The 20,593-nt window shown below is 36.4% G+C and overlaps 3 protein-coding genes across 4 annotated transcripts; 2 read left to right on the top strand and 1 right to left on the bottom strand.

The window, feature by feature from the left end:
• Nucleotides 1-4,883: 4,883 nt before the first annotated feature.
• LOC108820914 (dehydration-responsive element-binding protein 1B-like) lies at nt 4,884-5,965 on the bottom strand. Its single transcript, XM_018593945.2, has one exon. It carries the CDS (start codon nt 5,840-5,842, stop codon nt 5,060-5,062), a length of 783 nt encoding a protein of 260 aa, XP_018449447.1. The 5' UTR covers nt 5,843-5,965; the 3' UTR covers nt 4,884-5,059.
• A 5,422-nt stretch (nt 5,966-11,387) lies between these two features.
• Nucleotides 11,388-14,337, top strand: LOC108822870 (serine/arginine-rich splicing factor RS40). 2 transcript variants are annotated; one of them, XM_018596060.2, is made up of 6 exons: nt 11,388-11,543; nt 12,108-12,218; nt 12,944-13,056; nt 13,128-13,372; nt 13,466-14,023; nt 14,125-14,337. In XM_018596060.2, the coding sequence occupies exons 2-6, from the start codon at nt 12,113-12,115 to the stop codon at nt 14,153-14,155; spliced, it is 1,053 nt and encodes a 350-aa protein (XP_018451562.1). In that variant the 5' UTR covers nt 11,388-11,543; nt 12,108-12,112; the 3' UTR covers nt 14,156-14,337. The 2 variants fall into 2 exon arrangements, with proteins under 2 accessions (XP_018451562.1, XP_018451564.1); XM_018596062.2 differs by lacking the exon at nt 11,388-11,543 and adding an exon at nt 12,531-12,729.
• A 1,060-nt stretch (nt 14,338-15,397) lies between these two features.
• On the top strand, nt 15,398-19,601 carry LOC108822744 (probable transcriptional regulator SLK3). Its single transcript, XM_018595901.2, has 10 exons — nt 15,398-15,606; nt 16,016-16,832; nt 16,919-17,050; nt 17,171-17,219; nt 17,384-17,598; nt 17,746-17,814; nt 17,949-18,049; nt 18,153-18,246; nt 18,339-18,408; nt 18,496-19,601. Exons 2-10 carry the CDS (start codon nt 16,248-16,250, stop codon nt 19,356-19,358), a joined length of 2,178 nt encoding a protein of 725 aa, XP_018451403.1. The 5' UTR covers nt 15,398-15,606; nt 16,016-16,247; the 3' UTR covers nt 19,359-19,601.
• The last annotated feature ends 992 nt before the right edge of the window (nt 19,602-20,593 follow it).

Below are 20,593 nucleotides of genomic sequence, written 5' to 3' on the forward strand. Positions count from 1 at the left end.
GAACATTTACAGTAGACTAATATAATAAAATTTGGTTTTATTTATTTTGTTTTTTATAATAAAATTCTAATTAAAATTATTTTATAATAAAATTATAATATATGACTATTTTATAGTAGATAAAAATGATACATCTTTTTTAATAGAGAAGATATATTCTCAAAGAAATGTTTATATGTATTCTTAAGGTTTGGTGGTATTAAATTCAATTTTAATAATATTACACATTACGTAATATAGAGGTAAATAGAATTTGTACATATATTTGTACATAATATGTTATGTTGAACCCGAGGACAATTTTAAACAATAATCGTATGCAACTATGCACTAACTTAAATAAATGAAAGATGGAGTTGCTAATCGTATGATTATGAACATGAATATATTTCAAGTCTTTTAATTAGCGTTGGACCATTTATTTCCTAAACCAACAAAATAAAAGAAAGAGTCTCAGTCTATTAATGAATTCATGTGGATATCATATACCTATACAAGAGAGTGTGCATTTAATCTAAAATCTTACAAAATAATAGTTAGGTCCATTACAATGTTTCTGTTTTAATAAGATAGATTAATAGTATTAGATCTATTGTACCAAATTACAAATGAAGCTAGTTTGTTTTAAGCCAGGGATTAGACCGATACATTGGCAGGTTAAACGTCACACTCAAATATTGATTATGTCAATAAAATATCTCTTATTTGGTTGGTCAAATATTTATAAAATATCTCAAATCTCAATATTATCTAAGAAAAAAAAAACTCGTGGCTCTTGCTATAAAAATCTTGTGGTTAACTCTAATCACGTGGGCGTAGGTAGGTCTTTAATAAATAAAAACAACAATAGTATCTGATCAATAGAATATATTTCCTACCATATATTCGCTTACCAAAAATGACGTCTCTCTCGTCGCCACTCACTCTCAACTAGGGATGTTAAAATGGGTTCAAACCCGCGGGTTCTTAATGGGTTTTAGAAAAAATAAATGCCCATTTAGACCCATTTAGCTAGTCGGGTTTCAAATGGGTAACCCTTTTAAGACCCATTTATTAAATGGGTTTTCACTAAAATAAATGGAGATCCATTTAACCCGTTTATGTTTTTTTTTGTAATTTAACATAAAATTAGATTTGTGGTTTATGCGGAAATTTTTTGATTTTGATGTTTTGACGTAAATTTTTTGATTCTACAGTTTTGGCAGAAAAATTCGATTTTGTGGTTTTGGCGAGAAAACTCGATTTGTGATTTTTGCGGGAAAACTCAATTTTACGATTTTGGCGGAAAAACTCGATTTTACGATTTTGGTGGGAAAACTCGATTTTTGTGGTTTTGGCGGGAAAACTCGATTTTACAGTTTTGGCGGGAAAATTCGATTAGTGTTTCTGATACGAAAACTCGATTTGTGTTTTTGGCGGGAAAACTCTATTTTGTGGTTTTGGCGGGAAAACTCGATTTGTATTTCTGATAGGAAAACTCGATTTTACGGTTTTTAGCGGGAAAAATCGGTTTTACGGTTTTGGTGGAAAAACTCGATTTGTGGTTTTGGTGGGAAAACTCGATTTTACGATTTTGGCGGGAAAACTCGATTTTACGATTTTGACGGGAAAACTTAATTTTGTGGTTTTGGCGAGAAAACTCGATTTAACAGTTTTGGCGGAAAAACTCGATTTATGTTTTTTGATAGGAAAACTCGATTTGTATTTCTGATCTAAATGGATATAAATGAGTTTAAATGGGTACATGTAAATTTCGTGGGTTCTAAATGGGTAGCCCTAATAGGTCTAAACCTATATGGGTCTAAACTTATATGGGTTCTAAATGGGGTGGGTGTTAAATGGGGCGGGTCTAAACGGGTTGGGTTTACCCATATTAACATCCCTACTCTCAACTCTCTCCTACGATTTGATTTAGGCTTCGGAGAAAAAACAAGACCACAAACATAAAGGGCAAAAACTAGTGGTGACGGAAAATATGAAACAAGCAAATGATTTTCTTAACAAGAAAGTAAGGGTAGACGGTGACGTGTGAGCCCCGTAGGGCACAAGTGCAAGGGAAAGGGAAGCTCGTGGGGACAGTGTTTCTACTGCTAAGCCACACTTTAAAATAGGAAAAAAGTTTCTCAGCTACACCATGTTTACCATATTATGGTGCAAACCATCACAAGTTTCATAATATGTCGAAAACTACACGATGTATATGATAATACATGCCACATATACGACGTTAATGGAAACATGGTGCCAACATCACATCGAGGTCTAATTGATTTTAGCTTAAATAACTGAGGTCAGAACGTAATTAACAAAACTAAAAGCAATTTAAGCAAAGTCTGACCCGACCCAATACGTAAACCCAGTCCGAACCAAACAATAAACCGACCCACACATATTAACACTTTCCCAAAATCGATTTCATTGATATTAGGGTTCCAAACAAGAAAAAAAATTGGGGATTTCTAAAAGAGAGAGAGAGATTACGAGAGTTTTCTCAGACAAAGATAGATTGCAGAGACAGAGAGGGGTTTCATGTTATAGATTAACCTTCGGTGAAACTGAATCCATATGATCTAATCGAAGTAACAAGGCGACGGCGACAATGAGGTAAGAACCCTTTTCATGTTTTTTCGATTATTGTAACGGTGAAGGCCACAACTCAAGGAAGTGTCCTAATGAGGTATATTGTCATCGCGATTGTCTATGTTTTTTTTTCATTTTTTGTGTTTGATTCATTTCTTTTTGTTGCAGTCTGATGAAAGCAGAAAGTGTAGGCGTCAGAACATGGAACAGCAATCAAATGAGCAAGCAATTGAGGACGTTTCCTCAACTGCACCAACTGCTACACAACCTTGACTCCTCTCGGATGTCTTCTTCTTCTCTCAGATGTCTTTTTTTCCTGTTTTGATGTCTTCATTGGTCTTTGGATATGACCTTTTTCAGTTCGGATATGTCTGTTTTGGATGCTAAAAATGATGATATTACTTTTGTTATGTATGATTGTTTATTTTGGATGTTAAAGTAATTAGTTCAAACTCTTTTTTTATTGCTAACTGAAGTTGATTTCCAAAGATTTTCAAACCATTACGTAGTTAAGCATTACAATAACAACATCACAAAGATTTTTAAACATAATAAGCATGTCTTCAGAGCTTGAGAAAAGCGTTGATGATGTCTTCTTCCACTTCAGCATTTTTGGCCAAACCATTCTAAAGCTTCGAAATGGTATTCTTCAGTTCCATAATCGTCTTGTCCTTCTACAGAATTTTATATCTAGCTTCAATCAAAGCTCTCTTTTGCCATCCAAAAGGTTCTCCCTCATCGAACCAAAGAAAAAATCCGCAACCACTTCCACTCTAACACAAAAGACAAAATTAAAAACTTCCCAAAGAACTCCATAACAATACATACAAGATTCAAAGTTACCTTGTACCTTGTATTTTTCACACCCATAGAACCTTCGCTGGCAACCCACAGTAACAAGGCACATTGCTTTCATTTGCCTTGCCCTTTCCCTTATTGTTCCAGAATTCCATCTCTCTGTCTCTCTTTCTCTCTCTCAATCTCTCTCTTTGTCTCTCTTTCTGGTTCAAAAGGAATGATGAACCCTAAGAAAATTGATTTGGGGGAAAAGAGTTATGCATGGGTCGGGTTTACGTATTGGGTCGGGTCGGACTTTGCTTAAATTGTTTTTAATTTTGTTAATTACGTCCTGACCCCAATTATTTAAGCTAAAATCAATTAGACCTCGATGTGATGTTGGCACCATGTTTCATTAACGTCGTATATGTGGCATGTATTATCATATATATTGTATAGTTTTCGCCAGATTTCGAAACTTGGGATTGTTTGCACCATAATATAGTAAATGTGGTGTAGCTGAGAAATTTTTTTCTTTTAAAATATTTTGAAGGGCCCATGAGCTCTCTTATGGGACCCATCTTTCTGTTTTTGGAATACAGATTTGGTCTCTATTAAATTCGCGGTTTGCTTAAAGCGGTTGCTTCGGTTACATTTTCCAGTTTAGCCTCTTTTGACAAATGTTTCTTTCAGGGCAGTCGCCTTGTCACTCGGCCGAGAGTATTTAAATAAAGGTCCGAGAATCATCTTACACTTTTTGAAGATATTCTTCCAAGTTACAAATTTGAAAAGAAAAAGAAAATAATATATAAGTATTATAATCTATATAGTTACTCATCTTCGGTAAATGTATCAATTATAGTACAGCGTATTCCTTTTCCAGTCTTTCAATTTTTTTTGGTCAAATCCAGTCTTTCAATTTCATAACTCAAAACATCTAAACATTAATAAAGCTTACAAATACTTGGTAAGATGGAGCCGATTTTTTTCTTCTATAACGTGTTAATATCAACCCTTGACCGTGATATAATATACATCATACGGTATTAAATTTTATATAATATCAATCAAATATATAAAAATTATACATAAACAACTAAATAAACACCGCACTGCTTAAAATTAATATTTGACATCCTTATAATTGTTTTCACTCTATTAAACAAAATAACCCCAAACTCTAGTTATAATGCATGATGATGTCAAACACTTGTGAGAACACCAATATGATCCATTAAATACCCCATAACTTTTGCTAATAACTGAAGTGCCCCTACATTGTTTATAATTAAGAAATGGTATTCAAAAAGATTTATAACCTTTGAAAATATGTTTTCAAATTAATAACTCTTGGATTTCAAAATCTTTTACAAATTAAATCGAAATAGAAAAATATTTGTCATTTTAATACAAATTCATTTCAAATTTTATACTGAATCCATTTTTGATTTCCGTTTTCTTTGAAAATATTCTCTCTTTTCTTTTGTATTTTTTTATTTAAACTAAAATTTCTTTGTTGCATACAAGGAAACCAAAGGTGAATATGCTGCACACAAAAAATAATCAGCATTTTGACAACACCATGGCGAAACATTTACATTCGTTTCCCACACTACAAAAAGATCCCCATAAAAAATAAAGGTAGAATCCCAAATTCTATAAAATATTATAGCACAATAAATAATTTAAAAAAATACGAGTATTAATAACTCCAGAGGTTCATGTCAACCTCTCCTTCGAACTCATCATTATGTCCCCATTGTACGGACGGCGGCGGCAAAAGCATCCCTGCCGCCATATCAGCCAACAAGGTCGGCATCTCGAACGCCCACTCCTCGTCCATGTAAAATCCTTTGCTCTGTTCCTCCGTATTAACAGCAGCCTCCACCGTCGACTCCTTCGACATGTTAAACCCTTCTCTTTGTTCCTCAGTAAAAACAGCCTCCACAATTGTCTCCTCCATGTCCACGCCATGATCCGTCGTCGTGTCATTCACCTCAGCCTGAGAAGCCACCGCCGTCGCCTCCTCCATGTTTAGGCCATTTTCGATCGTCGCATCACTCTTCTCAGCCTCAAAAGCCAATGCGGCTTCAGCAGCAGCCTTCTGGATATCCTTGTGGCAGGTTGTCTCCGGGATGCGGAGCCGCCAAGCCGAGTCCGCAAAGTTGAGGCAGGCGCCTCTTCCACGGAGGGCTAGGGCAGCGACGTCGTGAGCACGAGCTGCCATCTCAACTGTTTTGAAAGTTCCAAGCCAAATCCTAGATTTCTTGTTTGGTTCCCTCACTTCACACACCCACTTACCTGTCTTTCTCAGACGAACTCCTCGGTAAATGGGGTGACGTGTCTCCTGAAACTTCTTCCTACCTGCTGGCTTCTTCGGACAGCTTGCCGCCAACCTGGGACAATAGTCACCTCCTACTACCGTAGTAACCGGAGACTCGTTCTCGGAGCCAAGCATTTCAGTGGAAGCAGGGAATGTGTTCATTGTTGAAAACTCTTTTGAAAAAAACTGGATAAGGCTGATTACAGTACGTACGTAACTAACTAACAGATCTTTGTTCTGTCTGGCTTTGATAAAATATCTATTTTATCTTTCTCTTTATGTTCCTTTTCAGTTGGATTTTAAAAGTTTTTGGTTTGAGAAAAGTGGAAATGAGAGTTGGTGTTTATATTGGCCTGAAATATTTGGAACTGTGTGGGGTATGATTTTAGAAGAACACGGTGTTTTTGCCTCTAAGAGTGACATGTGGACAGGAAACAGCTAAGTGATCCCAGGGTTTTGTGTGAATGCGTTGTTTTTATTCACTCATAGGACGCCACGTGACATCTTGACCTTTATGTGTATGGATTTTGACTCTTCACTCGTTATACCTTTCTGGGAGTTTTTAACTTTCACTGTGGGAGTGTGTGGATGTGTTTGTTTTGGGTAGGACAACTGTGTATTTATCTATTAACTTCCATGAATAAACAAAATGTAATTACTGATCAACCATCTAGAATCAGAAAGATCTAGAAGATCTGCTCTCTATTTAATTTGAGTTGTTATCATATATATAAAAGCATTCTTTGTGAAATGTTATATAACGAACACTTTTAATATGCGATACACTTTCCAAAGTGTACGAGAACGTTTATTTCATATTGGCACGTCCTGAACCTACCGTTTTTGTCGTCGCCACAGAACCAGCCATTAGAAGTGTAAGAATTCAACTAGAAACTTTTTTAAAAGTCACCATATGAACTACTAGCAGACAATCAAACATTGTGGTTAAGGGTTTGAATCGATTTGAGAGTATGTCAGTCTGGAATTTGAATCGTCGGTAAGTGTTGTGTGATTGTAATGAGAATGGATATTAGAGTTTTAACTCAGTTGCTGTCAAGGCTACAAGTTTTTTTACCAGAGAGAGGCGATGGAGAGGCAAGCCGTCGTTATATGGTTTTTAGTGAAGAGATTATATAAAAAGCTTGTAGTAATCATATCGATATCACCAGACACCACCACCAAGTTTTAAAAAATCTATGGGCAGCTTCACGATGATAGTCGAACGATTGGATATAACGTGGATGTTGTAAACAGTTGTAAGAGACAAATGAAGCATTGACCAAAAAAAAAAAGACAAATGAAGCCAAATAATTTCTTCCAAGTCTGGAGAGCCGAAAGACAAAAGTCTCTCTTCCTACACTTCATGGTTTGGGTTTGGGTTGTACAATGAGTTAAGGGATAGAACTGAAAGGAATTGACCCGCCTTCAAAGCTTTAACCATATTTCTATACATACTTCCCAAACAAGAAAAACATATGGCATGGGCTAAAATCCATCAGAAACAGATTTAGGCATGCACCAAAGTTTCTATACACCATACGAGACAACATTTGTATTTACACCGAAGTTTGATTCAGTAAAGTGTATTTTTCTTTTCTGTTTTCCTTCTTCTTCATGTTCCGCTTTGGGTTAAAGAACAAATGGTTATCTGGTGTCGCTTATCCCCCAGACAGATGTTTCTTAAAGTACTAAGTTGGTGTAATATACGAACATAAATAGCAGTATTAGACATTTGTACATAGGGCGGAGCAAAATATCTGTAAATTTTTATTTGATCTGTTATCCATGTAGATTCTAACCAATTTTTTTTAATATCTGTAATTTTACGAAGCAAAACAAATAATAATATACAATATCCGTAAGAAACAAAACAAATCACAAATGCTAATACTTTTAAAAATGAATATATGATCCGGTATATACATATATATATTTAAATATTATATTTTGTATAAGTTTTACATTATTTGTGTTTATTAAATTCATTAAGTTATTTATTTGAATTTTTAAAAGTAAATACTATTTTTATTTTATTTTCTAATGATTTATTAATTTTTACGGATTAAATCAGATATGTGATTAAAAATCTAAAAATTTCAAATATCCAGATGGCTACCGATTGGATAATTGATTATTCAAATGAAACATATGGGATTACAAATATTTTGGAAAAAACCTCAGATATCCTATTAGTATCCATCCCTAATATTAAAAAATGAAGCTAGTTTCGTATGAAGCCATGGATGAGTAGACCAATACATTATCAAGTTATACGTCACTCTCAAAACTCGATTATATTAATAAAACAATATTTTCTTTTTAGTCAAATACTGTATCTATTAAAATATCTCAAATCTATCTATGAAAAACTTGTGGTTTAAATCCAATCACGTGGGTGTAAGTAGGCCTTTAGAATCAGGTGATCAATCAACTTTTTTTTTTTGCTAAACTGCAAATATCATAAAAATGAATAAAAGATTACAAGTAGATCTTAGTTTTGAGCCATCTTAAAAAACAAGATGGTTCCCAGAAATTTTCCATACAGTTTTACACTCACAATTATTTCAGCCACATTTCCATAAGCTTGTTGAAGTTCTTCCTCTGTCTCCTCACCGAAATGATGTTCCTTACGTCTCTATTAATGCTGCGGAAGAGAACCGAATGTGGTACTGAAACTTGATTGTGAACAAGATTGTTTCTTTGTTTCTAAAGATGAAAGAAGACTTACAAAAACAATAATGGTATCTCAAAAGTAGAGTATCTTTTCTAACATATATTCGCTTACAAAAAGAACGTCACTCATGTGTTACAACAACGTCAATCTCGTCGCCACTCACTCTCAACTCTCACACGTTATTGAGTATAGAGAAACCATTTCTCAAAAACAAAAACTATTGAGTATAGAGACACCTTCGGAGAAAAAAGCAAGACGACAAACATAAAGGGCCAAAAAGTAGTGGTGGTGAAAAAATGTCACAAGAAAATGTTTTCCTTAAGAAGAAAGTAAAGGCTTGGGGGTGACGTGACAGTGGGGCTACGTAGGGCATGGGGAAGGTAGGCTCGTAGGGACACTGTATTCCGCTGTTAAGCCACGGTTTGGATATTTTGACGGCCCCATGAGGTCTCTTGTGGAACCCATCTTTCTGTTTTTGGAACATCGTTTTGGTTTTCTGTTAATTTCGCGTTTTGATTAAAGCGGTTGCTTCGGTTACATATTCCATTTTCGGAAACCTCTTTGATAAATAATTATACGGCCACACTCGCCTCGTCACTCATCCGATCAAGAGAAATAAAGGTCCGAGGATCATCTTTACACTTTTCGAAGAGATTCTTCAAAGTTACAAGTTTGAAAATAAAGTAGTATGCAAGTACTATAATCTATATAGTTACTTATTTAGAGTAAATGTAATGATATTTTCAGATTCTTTTTCAGTTTCTTTCATACTTGCAATACAAAAGGAATTCAAATAAAATACACTTACAAATGTCTTTTTTTTTGACCAAAATCTAAACTAACGAATACTTTGCTATCTGGAGCTGAATTTTATTTTAGGTTTATAATGTTTTAGTATCAACTCTAGACCTTAATACATCATATTATATTTGCAAGATGCAATCCCCACTTATCTCTTCACAAATTTACATTAGCCCACTAAACAAACGAAGTAAGTTTAGACCAAATTAAATAGTATCACTTATTTGTCTATAAATATAAAATCTCCTGAGAGGAATTTCTATTCACTTTTCCTTTTCTTTATAGTACAAGAGCGAGAAACAAAAAGATTTTTTTTTTTCTAAGTTGATTATATTAACAGGCGGGTCAAAAGGTTACAAACTATTTTACAAAACAAAAGCCCAACAAAGGAGGTCCACCCACAAACCCACAAGACTAACCATAATTTCCAAGCCCAAAAAAGAAAGAGAAGGGACCAAAAAACTTCACCGACACCGCCCCACATGTCCAATCAGAAACGTCAAAGAGACGCATGGTAATGGTTGAAGAGTCACCATCACTTTCGGCTGGGAAACCGCCGCCGGGACCGCGAAACCGAAACTTCACCGGAAAGACGAGCCACCGTCTTCATCTCCAACTTAACTCGTCACTGATATAAAACATAACTTGACCACCGGATACAACCGGGACTCAGACCATAACCACCGCAACCCATTTCCAACAACTGTATCGGAAATATAAGATTTTGGTATCTTCCTCACACAAAACGCCTAAGCTTTGATGAGCATCCGTCGATTGAATCGAGATCTCATCCAAAACTTGGCCACCAAACACAACACGAGAACCATCATGCAGCTTGAGTATTTCCACGGAAACGATAGCCAGCGACCCCCACTAAAGAAGAAACGGCGTGGCTTCAGAGGCAAACGCCAGTCATCCATCCAACCTGAGATGCGAGATTGAAAGCAAAAACCGGACATGCAGCGCCAAGGAGCACCGATGCCGGAGCGGGAGACACGAATGGAAAGAGCCAAAACAGAGAAAAACAAATAAAACACAAGCCGGACCGGCGGTGGCTAGAATAGCCAAGACCACCGGCCGGAAAAATGCAATTCAGTCGACGGTGGTTCTAGTGAGAAGGGGGAAGAAAAAGTCTAGAGAGTTTTCCAAGACTTAATATCTATGGTAACCGAAGAGTTATGTATCATGTTGAAAATTAAAAACAAAAAGAAGTTACATTAGATAACATGATACCAATCTTTAAATAAAAAAATCTGCACTTGCCTAGTTTATGGAATATTCTTTTTATATTATTAAATAAATTGGAATTGTGTGGATTTAATCATAAACAAAATCTTGATTTAAGCGGGTATTTGTTTTCAGTTTATATACATAGATATTTATTTTATATCATTGATTATATATATTTTCAATGTTAATCATATATTTAAATTTATATAAATATTTCAAATACAATAATTTCATAATTTACATCTATCTTATTAAAATAGAAGTACTTTCTAGTTTTGTTTGGCAACATAAATTGTAGAGTTAAAAAAAATTAAAATGTAATTTGAACACAAAGATAACATCTTGGGCTTGTGTTTTTTTTAAAAAACTGTTACTATAGAATTTGACCACATTATTTAATTTGTTATTAAGATCCATTTTGATAACTATATTATTTATTAGACCATTGTAATTATTGGTTGTTTATTATAATTACTGATATTTATAGTTTATACATAATACGTAGATAAATATATATTTATCTCAAACAAGTTTTTTGTCTATTAATACGATAGATATATCATTATTAAGTTAAAAATTACATTTTTCTATATTATGATTACAATATCAAACAAACAATGCAAAATATATATATACTAAGGTATTAGTATTTTTTGTGTTACAAATACATTAAATAAAATAAAAATTATATGATAACAAAGAACGTAGACCATATTTTATAAAATCTAATAATTTTCAGTTTGATATAAATTGATAAAAAATTTACAAGTTAAAGAAAATACCTGCTCAAGATCTAAGATCTTACCAAATTTGGTTTTCAACGATATGTACTTTTATTCTATATTATCTGTGATCATATACTCTAATTTGTGTATGGAGATAATTTAACTAAAGTTAGTTTAATAGTTTTGGAGAAAAGAAAGTTTCAATTTGTTTCAACATGTTAGATAGAAAAATGTCTGCTGTTATTGGGCTTTTAACGGAATTTAATAGATTGGCCCAGTACAGTACAGCCAAGAGCTAAAAGTTACATCTCTTATCTAAACTGTTTCACTTTCAACGCCTCACGAGAGACACAAAGAAATATCATCTCAGAGCTTCTTCTAGGGCTTCGACGCGACAACGGCTGCCAACTACTTCAGTTTCATAACTGAACAGGTAAAATTAATTGAGATCATCTCTAGTTTGTAGGATTCTCAGAGATCTTGAATCTGATCTGTTTGCTCTTTCAGTTTCTTGCTGGTGAGAAGTAGAACAAATTGAGTAAATTGATCTCTTTTTTTTGTTTTGTTTGATGAATCACTTCAAGGGTCTCTCAGTTTTTTTTTTATGTTTTTAAGTATTAAAGATTCATGCTTTACTTTATTGTTATCTGTTTGCAATCCATCTGTGAGTTATTTCAGATCTGAGGTTTCTCACCAGAGCTACGAAAGATTAGATTATGTTTTGTCTGTGGTCCTTTTGATTCCCAATATTTCTTGTCGTTAGTTGTCTGAACTTGAGCTGGAATATTGTACAAATTTTTTAAGCCTTTGATGCAAATTCATCTTACTAGTTTTCTTCTGTGGTTCATTGTAGTGTTTAAACATATGTATACGTGAGTGAACAAAGAAGTCAATAAGATCATATCTACTTAGTTGTGTCAAGTGCTCGTTTTGATGCTTAAGTGTTGTGAGGAAGCCTTATGAATCTTTGTTTTTTTTTTGTCATGGTGGACTGCAGGAATCATGAAGCCAGTCTTCTGTGGGAACTTTGAGTATGATGCGCGTGAGGGCGATCTCGAAAGGCTATTCAGGAAGTACGGAAGGGTCGAGAGGGTGGATATGAAAGCTGGTAAGCCTTTTTTTTCTTTCTTTCTTTCTTTCTTTCTACCTTTTGTGTAAGTTTATCTTTGTGGTCGACCTCGACGAACAAGCAGTATCTTAAACCACCACTAAGTGCCATGTGTGTGAAAGCAAAACTTCAAATGCTTGTCGTGAAATCCACTTCTATGTTGAAGGCTCTGGAAGATTCAATTTCCGTCATATCTCAATCAAACAGAGACCACAACGACATGGTTATGTGAAGGAAGCGCGCCGGAAGTTTGCAAAAATACTTCAGAATAATAGTGTAAAACCGCTATTCTCAGCGTTTTCTTTGGCGCAGGATGTTTCATACTCCCACCAGCCCATGGATGGACCTTAAGGAAAATCCATCTCACACTTTCTATCCGCAATGACACTGCCATCTTAACTACATCTCATTCTTCAATCACATTCCACTATTGGACACATTTCATTCACATCCCCAGTCTGTCTTCCACATTTTCACTTCTTCCTTGACATATTAATTCCATAATGCCAAGGTCTGTAACTGCTTCACTGGTCATTTAGTTTGCTGAGTTTTTTTCAAAACTCTCTGGATGTTCAAATTATCTGATCTACTCAGTAGTAAAAGCTATTTGATTGCCACTGACCGCTGAGAAGAAAGGAGGAACAGTCTTCCTGTTCGCTGGAGGTTCTTAATTTGCTCTCTATTCTTGTTCTGAGATCTATACTTTGGCATTTTTTTTTCTTCAGGGTTTGCTTTCGTGTACATGGAAGATGAGAGGGATGCTGAGGATGCTATCCGAGCCCTTGACCGCATTGAATTTGGGCGCAAGGGACGCAGACTCCGTGTTGAGTGGACAAAGGTTAGTTTCGTTAATCTCTTTTCAAACTTAGTTAAATGATGTTTAACATACTTAAATGGTTCTGTGTTTAGGGTGAGCGTGGAGGCGATAGAAGATCTGGTGGTGGTGGTGGTTCAAGGAGATCCTCATCCTTGAGGCCTTCCAAGACTCTGTTTGTGATCAACTTTGATGCGGACAATACTCGGACCCGGGATCTAGAGAGACACTTTGAACCGTATGGCAAAATTGTAAACGTTAGGATCAGGAGGAACTTTGCATTTGTCCAGTACGAGGAGCAAGAGGATGCCACTCGAGCTCTTGAGGCTACAAACAACAGGTAGGTTTTGTTCCTGTCCTGTTCATTAACCAAATGTTTTCATTATTTAAAGAACACTGCTTACTAACTTCTGTGTGTTTTTTTTCCATCCAGTAAGCTGATGGATAAGGTGATCTCGGTGGAGTATGCAATGAAAGATGATGATGCAAGAGGGAACGGACACAGTCCCGAAAGACGCCGTGATAGGTCACCAGAAAGGAGAAGGCGATCACCTAGTCCTTACAAGAGAGAGAGAGGGAGCCCTGATTACGGCCGAGGGGGTAGCCCCGTTGCTGCATACAAAAGGGAAAGGACGAGTCCTGACTACGGCAGAAGACGTAGCCCGAGCCCTTACAAGAGAACAAGGCGTAGTAGTCCCGAGTATGGTCGCGACCACCGCCACAGAGGCAATGAGAGCCCCCGGAGGAGGGAGAGAGCTGCAAGCCCCAGGTACAGTCGAAGTCCTGACAACAAGAGAGAGAGGGCGAGTCCTGATCGCAGCCCGTTTAAGAAGGAAAGTTTGAAGAACGGAGATGGTGAAGTTGATAGCCCAAGGAGGGAGAGATCAAGGTCTAGCCCTGAGAATGGGCAAGTTGAGAGCCCTGGCTCTATAGGGAGAAGGGACAGTGATGGTGGCTACGATGGTGCAGATAGCCCCCCTATGCAGAAGAGGTAAGGATTGTCAAGTTGGTTCGTTGCATGTTCATATAAAAATTGAGATTTATGAAACTAATTATTGTTTGTTTTTGTTGGTTATACTTATACATTAACAGCCGGTCTCGTTCGCCTCCAGCTGAAGAGTGAATGAAAAGTGGATACATCAAAGTAGGGTGATGTAGTCAAACTCTCTGTGTCATGTGTTGTGTTTAGTTTCTTTGCTATTTGAAACATTCGAACTGGGATCTCTTTTATTGTCGGATTGAAAAACTCTTCTCTTGTGTGCTTAAAATGTGCCATGTTACTGAATTATTCGTTTTGAAATCTCATCTCACTTGAATTCCAGTCATGAACAAAAATATGATATTCTTCAAAGTACATAAATTTCATGAGGGTGTATATAAAAATTATTATTTTGATGATTAATATTTTCAAGAATGGAAAAAGGAAAATGAATCACTTTTTTAATAAATAGTGTAAAATTAGTTCGCAGGGATTATATAAAAATTAAATTATGAACTCAATAGATGAAGACTTCAAAGATAAATCATCTCAAAACTTTTATGTAAAACACATATTTAGCTTTGATTTATTACTAAGTTTTGATTTTGATTTTATTCGATATTTAAAATTAATGTTTTGGATTTTAATATATATTTTATTTTTTATTATTTTATTATTTTTTGTTTTTATATTTGATCACGAATTAATTTATTTAACTTATAATCTAAATTCAAGTTTATATATTGAATTTCATATAATAAATTAACTAAATTGATATAACTCATGAAAGATACGAACTCATTATGAGTTGAGAAGGATATGATATTTTTTAATAGACTTTGAAAAAAATTAGTGATGAAACATGTCGTAACTACAATGTTTACATATTAGATTTTCTATCAATTATTTTTGTCTTTTTTGAATTAGTTTTTGATAGTTAATATAAATGTGATTTTCAAATTATGTTACCTTATCTAAAAGAAGAAATATTATCCTCTAAAAATATTTTTTTCTTATTTTAGAGATACACATTAAATTATTCATTTTTATTTTAAATAAAAATGTATTGCATATTATTTTTCAAGAATTTATTGAAATATTAAAATTTTATATAGTAACGGAATTAACAAACTGCATCACAATTAATAGTAACAAAAATATTTCTATATATATATTTGTTATTATTAGAACTTAAACAGCAGTTGTTTATGCATGTTTATCTTGGGATCTAAATGACTAATGTTTGATTAATAACACAAACTTATCATACAACACTTTTGTTTTTCCTTTGTGACAAAAAAGAAAATATTATATACTTTTTTTTTCTTCCATAGCTGATTTTTTTTTTCTTTTTGTTGGTCAAGCGTATGGCCGAGATTAGTCGTCTGCTTTAATATGTGTTTTTATTTTTTCCCTTTTCTTTCTCCTCCTCAATGTTGCTGCAAAGTTTTTTTTTTTAATATCTTCTTCTACTTGATCTCTTCGAATTCCTGCTGATTTTGGGATTCGAGTCTTTACTTGATTTGAAAGTTGCTGCTGCTGCCTTCTTCTCTGATTTGAGAGTTGCAGATTAGATTCAAAGTTTCTTCCTTTCGGTAAGTTCACGCTTTGAGCTGCTACTTCAAAGTTTGCTCCTTTTTGATTTAATTAGGGCTTTCCAGTGTAGTCAAAGAATTCATCTTTTCCCTTTTGCTTTGTTGCATCAATTGAACAATTTGCTTTTGGTAGTTTTTAGGCTTTGCCTGTTTTTCAGATTTGATTTTCAGAGTGATTTAGGTTTTGTTTTAGAGATCAGCTGTATCACTGTAATTGTTGGATCCTGAAGAGTTGTGTTTCCAAGACCTATCTCAGTTTGGTCGGTGATAAGATGTGGGGTTTAGAGCTTAGCTCGTTTAGGATCTGTTTTGGTTACAAGTTCATAGGCCGACCCGTTTTCGGATTTGTATATATATATATATGTGTGTGTGTCTATCTAGTTACTGATTTGGTTTTCATTCCCTTCAGATTTTGACCACTGAGTGGACTAGCCTTTGAAGATCACTGTAATTCTTGGATCCTGAAGACTTGTGTTTCCGACACCTATCTCAGTTTGGTCAGTTTAGAGCATAGCTGCTTTAGGATCCGTTTGGCTTTCAGTTCCTTTTCTTTTGTTTGGTTCTGAGAGGACGGTTTAAAAGTTTCAAACTTTCCATTCCTTCTGAAGCCTTCTTTTGGGTCTGTCTTGCTTTCCTGGGGCATGAACAAACCCGCGGCCGTCGATCCGACGACGACAGATGGTGTTGGCTCTGAAGCTCTGAATATGCAGAGGAGCAGTGGCATCAATAATAACATGCGTATCCCAACACCACCAATGTCCTTCTCATCCAACAACATCAACATTCCCGGTTCTTTGGTTCTTGATGGCTCTGCTTCAATGCAGCAGCACTTGTCTCAGCAGCAAGCAGGGCAGAGTTCAGTTCCAATGAGGGAAAACGATTACTCCCACGTGGATAAGAAGCCGAGGATAGAAGTGAAGCAAGAGGGCATGCTGCAGCATCAGATTTTCCAGCAGCTGATCCAGCGTCAGGACCCCACTGGAAGGAACCCGCAGCTGCAAGCTCTGCTTCAGCAGCAGAGGCTTAGGCAGCAGCAGCAGCAGTTTCTTCAGTCAATGTCGCCTTCTCAGAGAATCCATTTACAGCAACAGCAGCAGCTGAGGCAGCAGTTACAGCAACCGGGCGGCGCTCAACAGCAGATCCCTCCTAATGTGCGTCCTTATGAAGTTGGCGTGTGTGCTCGGAAACTGATGATGTACTTGTATCATCTACAGCAACGTCCTGCTGTAAGCTTAACACTAGTCCTATTGGACTGATATACAAGTTTTCCTTCCGTCACTGATAGTCTGATACGTTTTTATTTTTTGTGTAGGAAAATTGCATTACCTATTGGAGGAAGTTTGTGGCGGAATACTTCTCACCTCGTGCAAAGCAAAGGTTGTGCTTGTCACAGTACGAAAGTGCTGGCCACCATGCGCTTGGCATGTTTCCACAAGCAGCTCCGGTCAGTTTCTTCTTAGCCCTGTGTGTTCTGATCTTGGTTTGATATTGTTCTTCTCACGCATGTTGTATTCACTAATTTTCTTATTAATCAGAGTCTATTATCTTCTCATTTTGCTTGCAGGATATGTGGCAGTGTGATCTTTGCGGAACCAAATCTGGAAAAGGATTTGGTAAGAGAGAGTTGCCTTCTATGCCTTCACATGAACACAATGAAGCAACTTCCATTTGCTAAATCCTATTTATATATATATATATATATTTTTTTTTTTTTTTGAAAAAACTCGTTACTCGAGAAAGTAGCTAAAGCTGTGATCTTCTTGTGGCAATTCCACAGAGGCAACTTTCGATGTGCTTGCCAGACTGATGGAAATCAAATTTGCGAGTGGAATCATTGATGAGCTCTTGTATCTAGACCATCCAAGAGAAAACAGATTTCCCAATGGACTGATGATGTTAGAATATAGAAAAGCAGTTCAGGAGACTGTACACGAGCAGTTTCGCGTTGTCCGTGAGGGCCATCTTCGCATCATATTCTCACAAGATTTGAAGGTTTGTATCCACTTGTTTAAAATTTTTTGACGTTCTTCCAATTTTTGACGTTCTTCCAATTCATTGAACATTGGAAAAGAAAAACAAAAGCAATCATAAGTGTGCTAGTGCTTAAGCTAATCTTAACCTTGCTTTGCTTCTTTCTAGATACTTTCTTGGGAGTTCTGTGCTCGGCGTCATGAAGAGCTTCTTCTCCGCAGACTTATTGCTCCACAGGTGTTACTCTGATGACAGGAACTATTTATTATGAGCTTTAAGACTTTCCGCAAAACGTTTGTGGTTATTAATTTGAAAAGATGTTTAGACATGGTACAATGGTGTTGTTAAAAACTTATTATTTGGTCATGCAGGTGAACCAGTTGCTTCTGGTTGCACAGAAATGCCAGAGCACGATCTCGGAGAGTGGGTCAGAGGGAGTTTCTCAGCAGGATTTACAGTCAAACAGTAACATGTAAGCTGATCCATAACACTTGAATTTGCTTGTTTTTTCTTTTTACATCCAATATGGTGGTTCTGACATTTGTTTATTGGGTGGTGGTGGATTTGTGTCTCAGGGTCTTGGGAGCAGGACGGCAGCTGGCCAAGTTTATGGAATTACAGTCGCTGAATGATCTTGGCTATCCAAAAAGATATATCAGAACTCTACAGGTAATCATTAGCTGTTTCTTAGCTGTTAGTCTTGTTTCTGAAGTCTCTTAAGAAGTCCTAATATAGAGAGAGACCTATTGCGAATGGCGCAGATATCTGAAGTTGTCAAGAGCATGAAGGATCTGATGATTTTCACTGGCGAGCACAAAGTTGGCCCTATTGGTAAGTCTCTTGTGGGCGTCAACTCTCCTGTTGAAATGTGATTTGAGTTTCTGGCTGGATGTAAATGGTTTTGATACCTTTATGCAGATGGGTTGAAACGGCTTTTAGAACAGACAGCGACGGTAAAGCTCCAGAGACAGCAGAAAATGCAGGAGATGGAGCATTTGGGGAATAGTGGAGCTATGAACGGGTCAGCTCAAGCTCAGATGGCGTTGACTCAAGGAACGATGAACGGCCTAATTGGCAACAGCAACAGCAACAACTCCAACGCCAACAATCACCATCAACTTGTTGGTCGTGGAGCTATGAATGGCTCGGCTCAAGCTGCAGCAGCTTTGACCAACTACCAAAGCATGCTTATGAGGCAAAACGCTATGAATAACCCAAACTCAACTACGGTGGTCAAACAAGAGGGGTTCTCTAGTAGTCAGAACCCAACCCAGAGTCCATCTTCTTCCTCCCATCAGAGGCAGAACTTAGCAACAGTTGGATTCCCCAGCTCTCCTCAAATGCAACAGCAACAGCAGCAGCAGCAGCGCACCATGAATGGACCACCTCCCAACACGCTTCATCAGCAGAATCATCCTCATCATTTGCAACCACCACATTCACATGGGAACAACAACCAGGAGCAGCAGATGCTTAATCAGCTGTTACAGGAGATATCTGAAAACGGACCAAGCTTGCAACAGCAGCAACAAGCGTTTTCAGGTCAGAGTGGTGGTGGCAACAGTAACGCAGAGAGAAACCCAACTGCTTCCACATCCAGCATCTCAGGAGGAGGAGGAGGAGGAGGAGGTCGAGTTCCAAGCCGCAATAACAGTTTCAAAGCAGTCTCAAACAACAATAATCATCATCATTTGCCAGAAGATATATCAATCGCAGAACTATCTCATGATTTCTCAGAAGACGCCTTCTTCAACAACAGTGATATTTATGGTAGCTTGTAGCCTTTTGTGTAATATCCGAACAGAAGAGAGGTATTGGTTACTTTAGTAATCATCTTTATTTAGGTTGTTGCTCTGTTTTCTATGCTTCTTCAGTTTGTCGTTTGGTCTGAAATTCTGACATTTGCATCTCTGGATAAAAGTTGTTGTAATGTGTTTTCTTTATTTGTGTGACCGAGAGGAGACTTATCTCAGCTTTTCTTTTATGTTTCAAAAGTGCAATAAAGATGGTTCTTTATTTCCCTATATCCAAGCTTTTTAACACCTGGAGTAGTTTTCTGACATTGTTGCCTCGGATTGCTCCATCACCACTGCAAAGACCATGAAACTCGTCATAGTGGTGCATGCCTATGTTCCTTGAAACTTGCGCTGTTCTCCCTCTCAAAACCAGAGATGGAAGATATGGCTTGATTAGACGTATGAGTCAGGTTTATGTTTTGCAAAAGAGCCATCTTCATTTTCATCCATTGGATCTGCGTCATTCTCCGGCCATCAGAATTAGATCTCTCCCTACACTAGGCAAAAGAAATTCTTAGTTCTTCTCCACAATGCATTTCATCAACATAGTTGTCAAACGATCTTCCTCTAGGAGACAGAGAACCTGATAAAACAAACCAACACAGAAAGAAAAAGACAAAGTTTGTTCAGCGGTCAGTATTAGTTCGAAGTCACTCTTCCAACTAGACTGATAACATTTCAAACTAACCAAACAGAGAGAGAGAGAGAGAGAGTACTAAGCATTCTTCCCAAAAAAACATACTGTAGGTTATGTTTGTGTTATTTTGCTCTCCCTGTGTTTACAGATGGTGGTTGCTAGTATTTGTGTTTACCATAATGCCAGAATTCTAAAAGCATACATGTCACGGAAACAAAACAAAAAATCCAAAAGGGAGTATAGGACAAACCATCAATCATCAACATCAATTATCTTCTGCCTTACAAGTTTGTTGGATTCTGTCTCCACTATATTGTATTTGTACACCTCCCCTGCCATAGAAATGAACATCACAAAGAGAGAATATTAGTGTTGCTAAAACAAACATGTAGACAATGTGCTGCAACCTGAAATGTACTGTATTATAGTAAACATCCTAAAAGTTCAATACCTGAATGCCATTGCAGTTCAATTAAAGGCAATACATGAGTCTTTAATCAATCAAAGGACAAGAAGAGTAAGAGATTCTCTGACTGTTACTGTTCACTATATCATGGTGGAATAAGGGAACTCATGAGCATTA

The sequence above is a fragment of the Raphanus sativus genome, chromosome 8, assembly GCF_000801105.2.
Source record: "Raphanus sativus cultivar WK10039 chromosome 8, ASM80110v3, whole genome shotgun sequence".
NCBI lineage: Eukaryota > Viridiplantae > Streptophyta > Magnoliopsida > Brassicales > Brassicaceae > Raphanus > Raphanus sativus.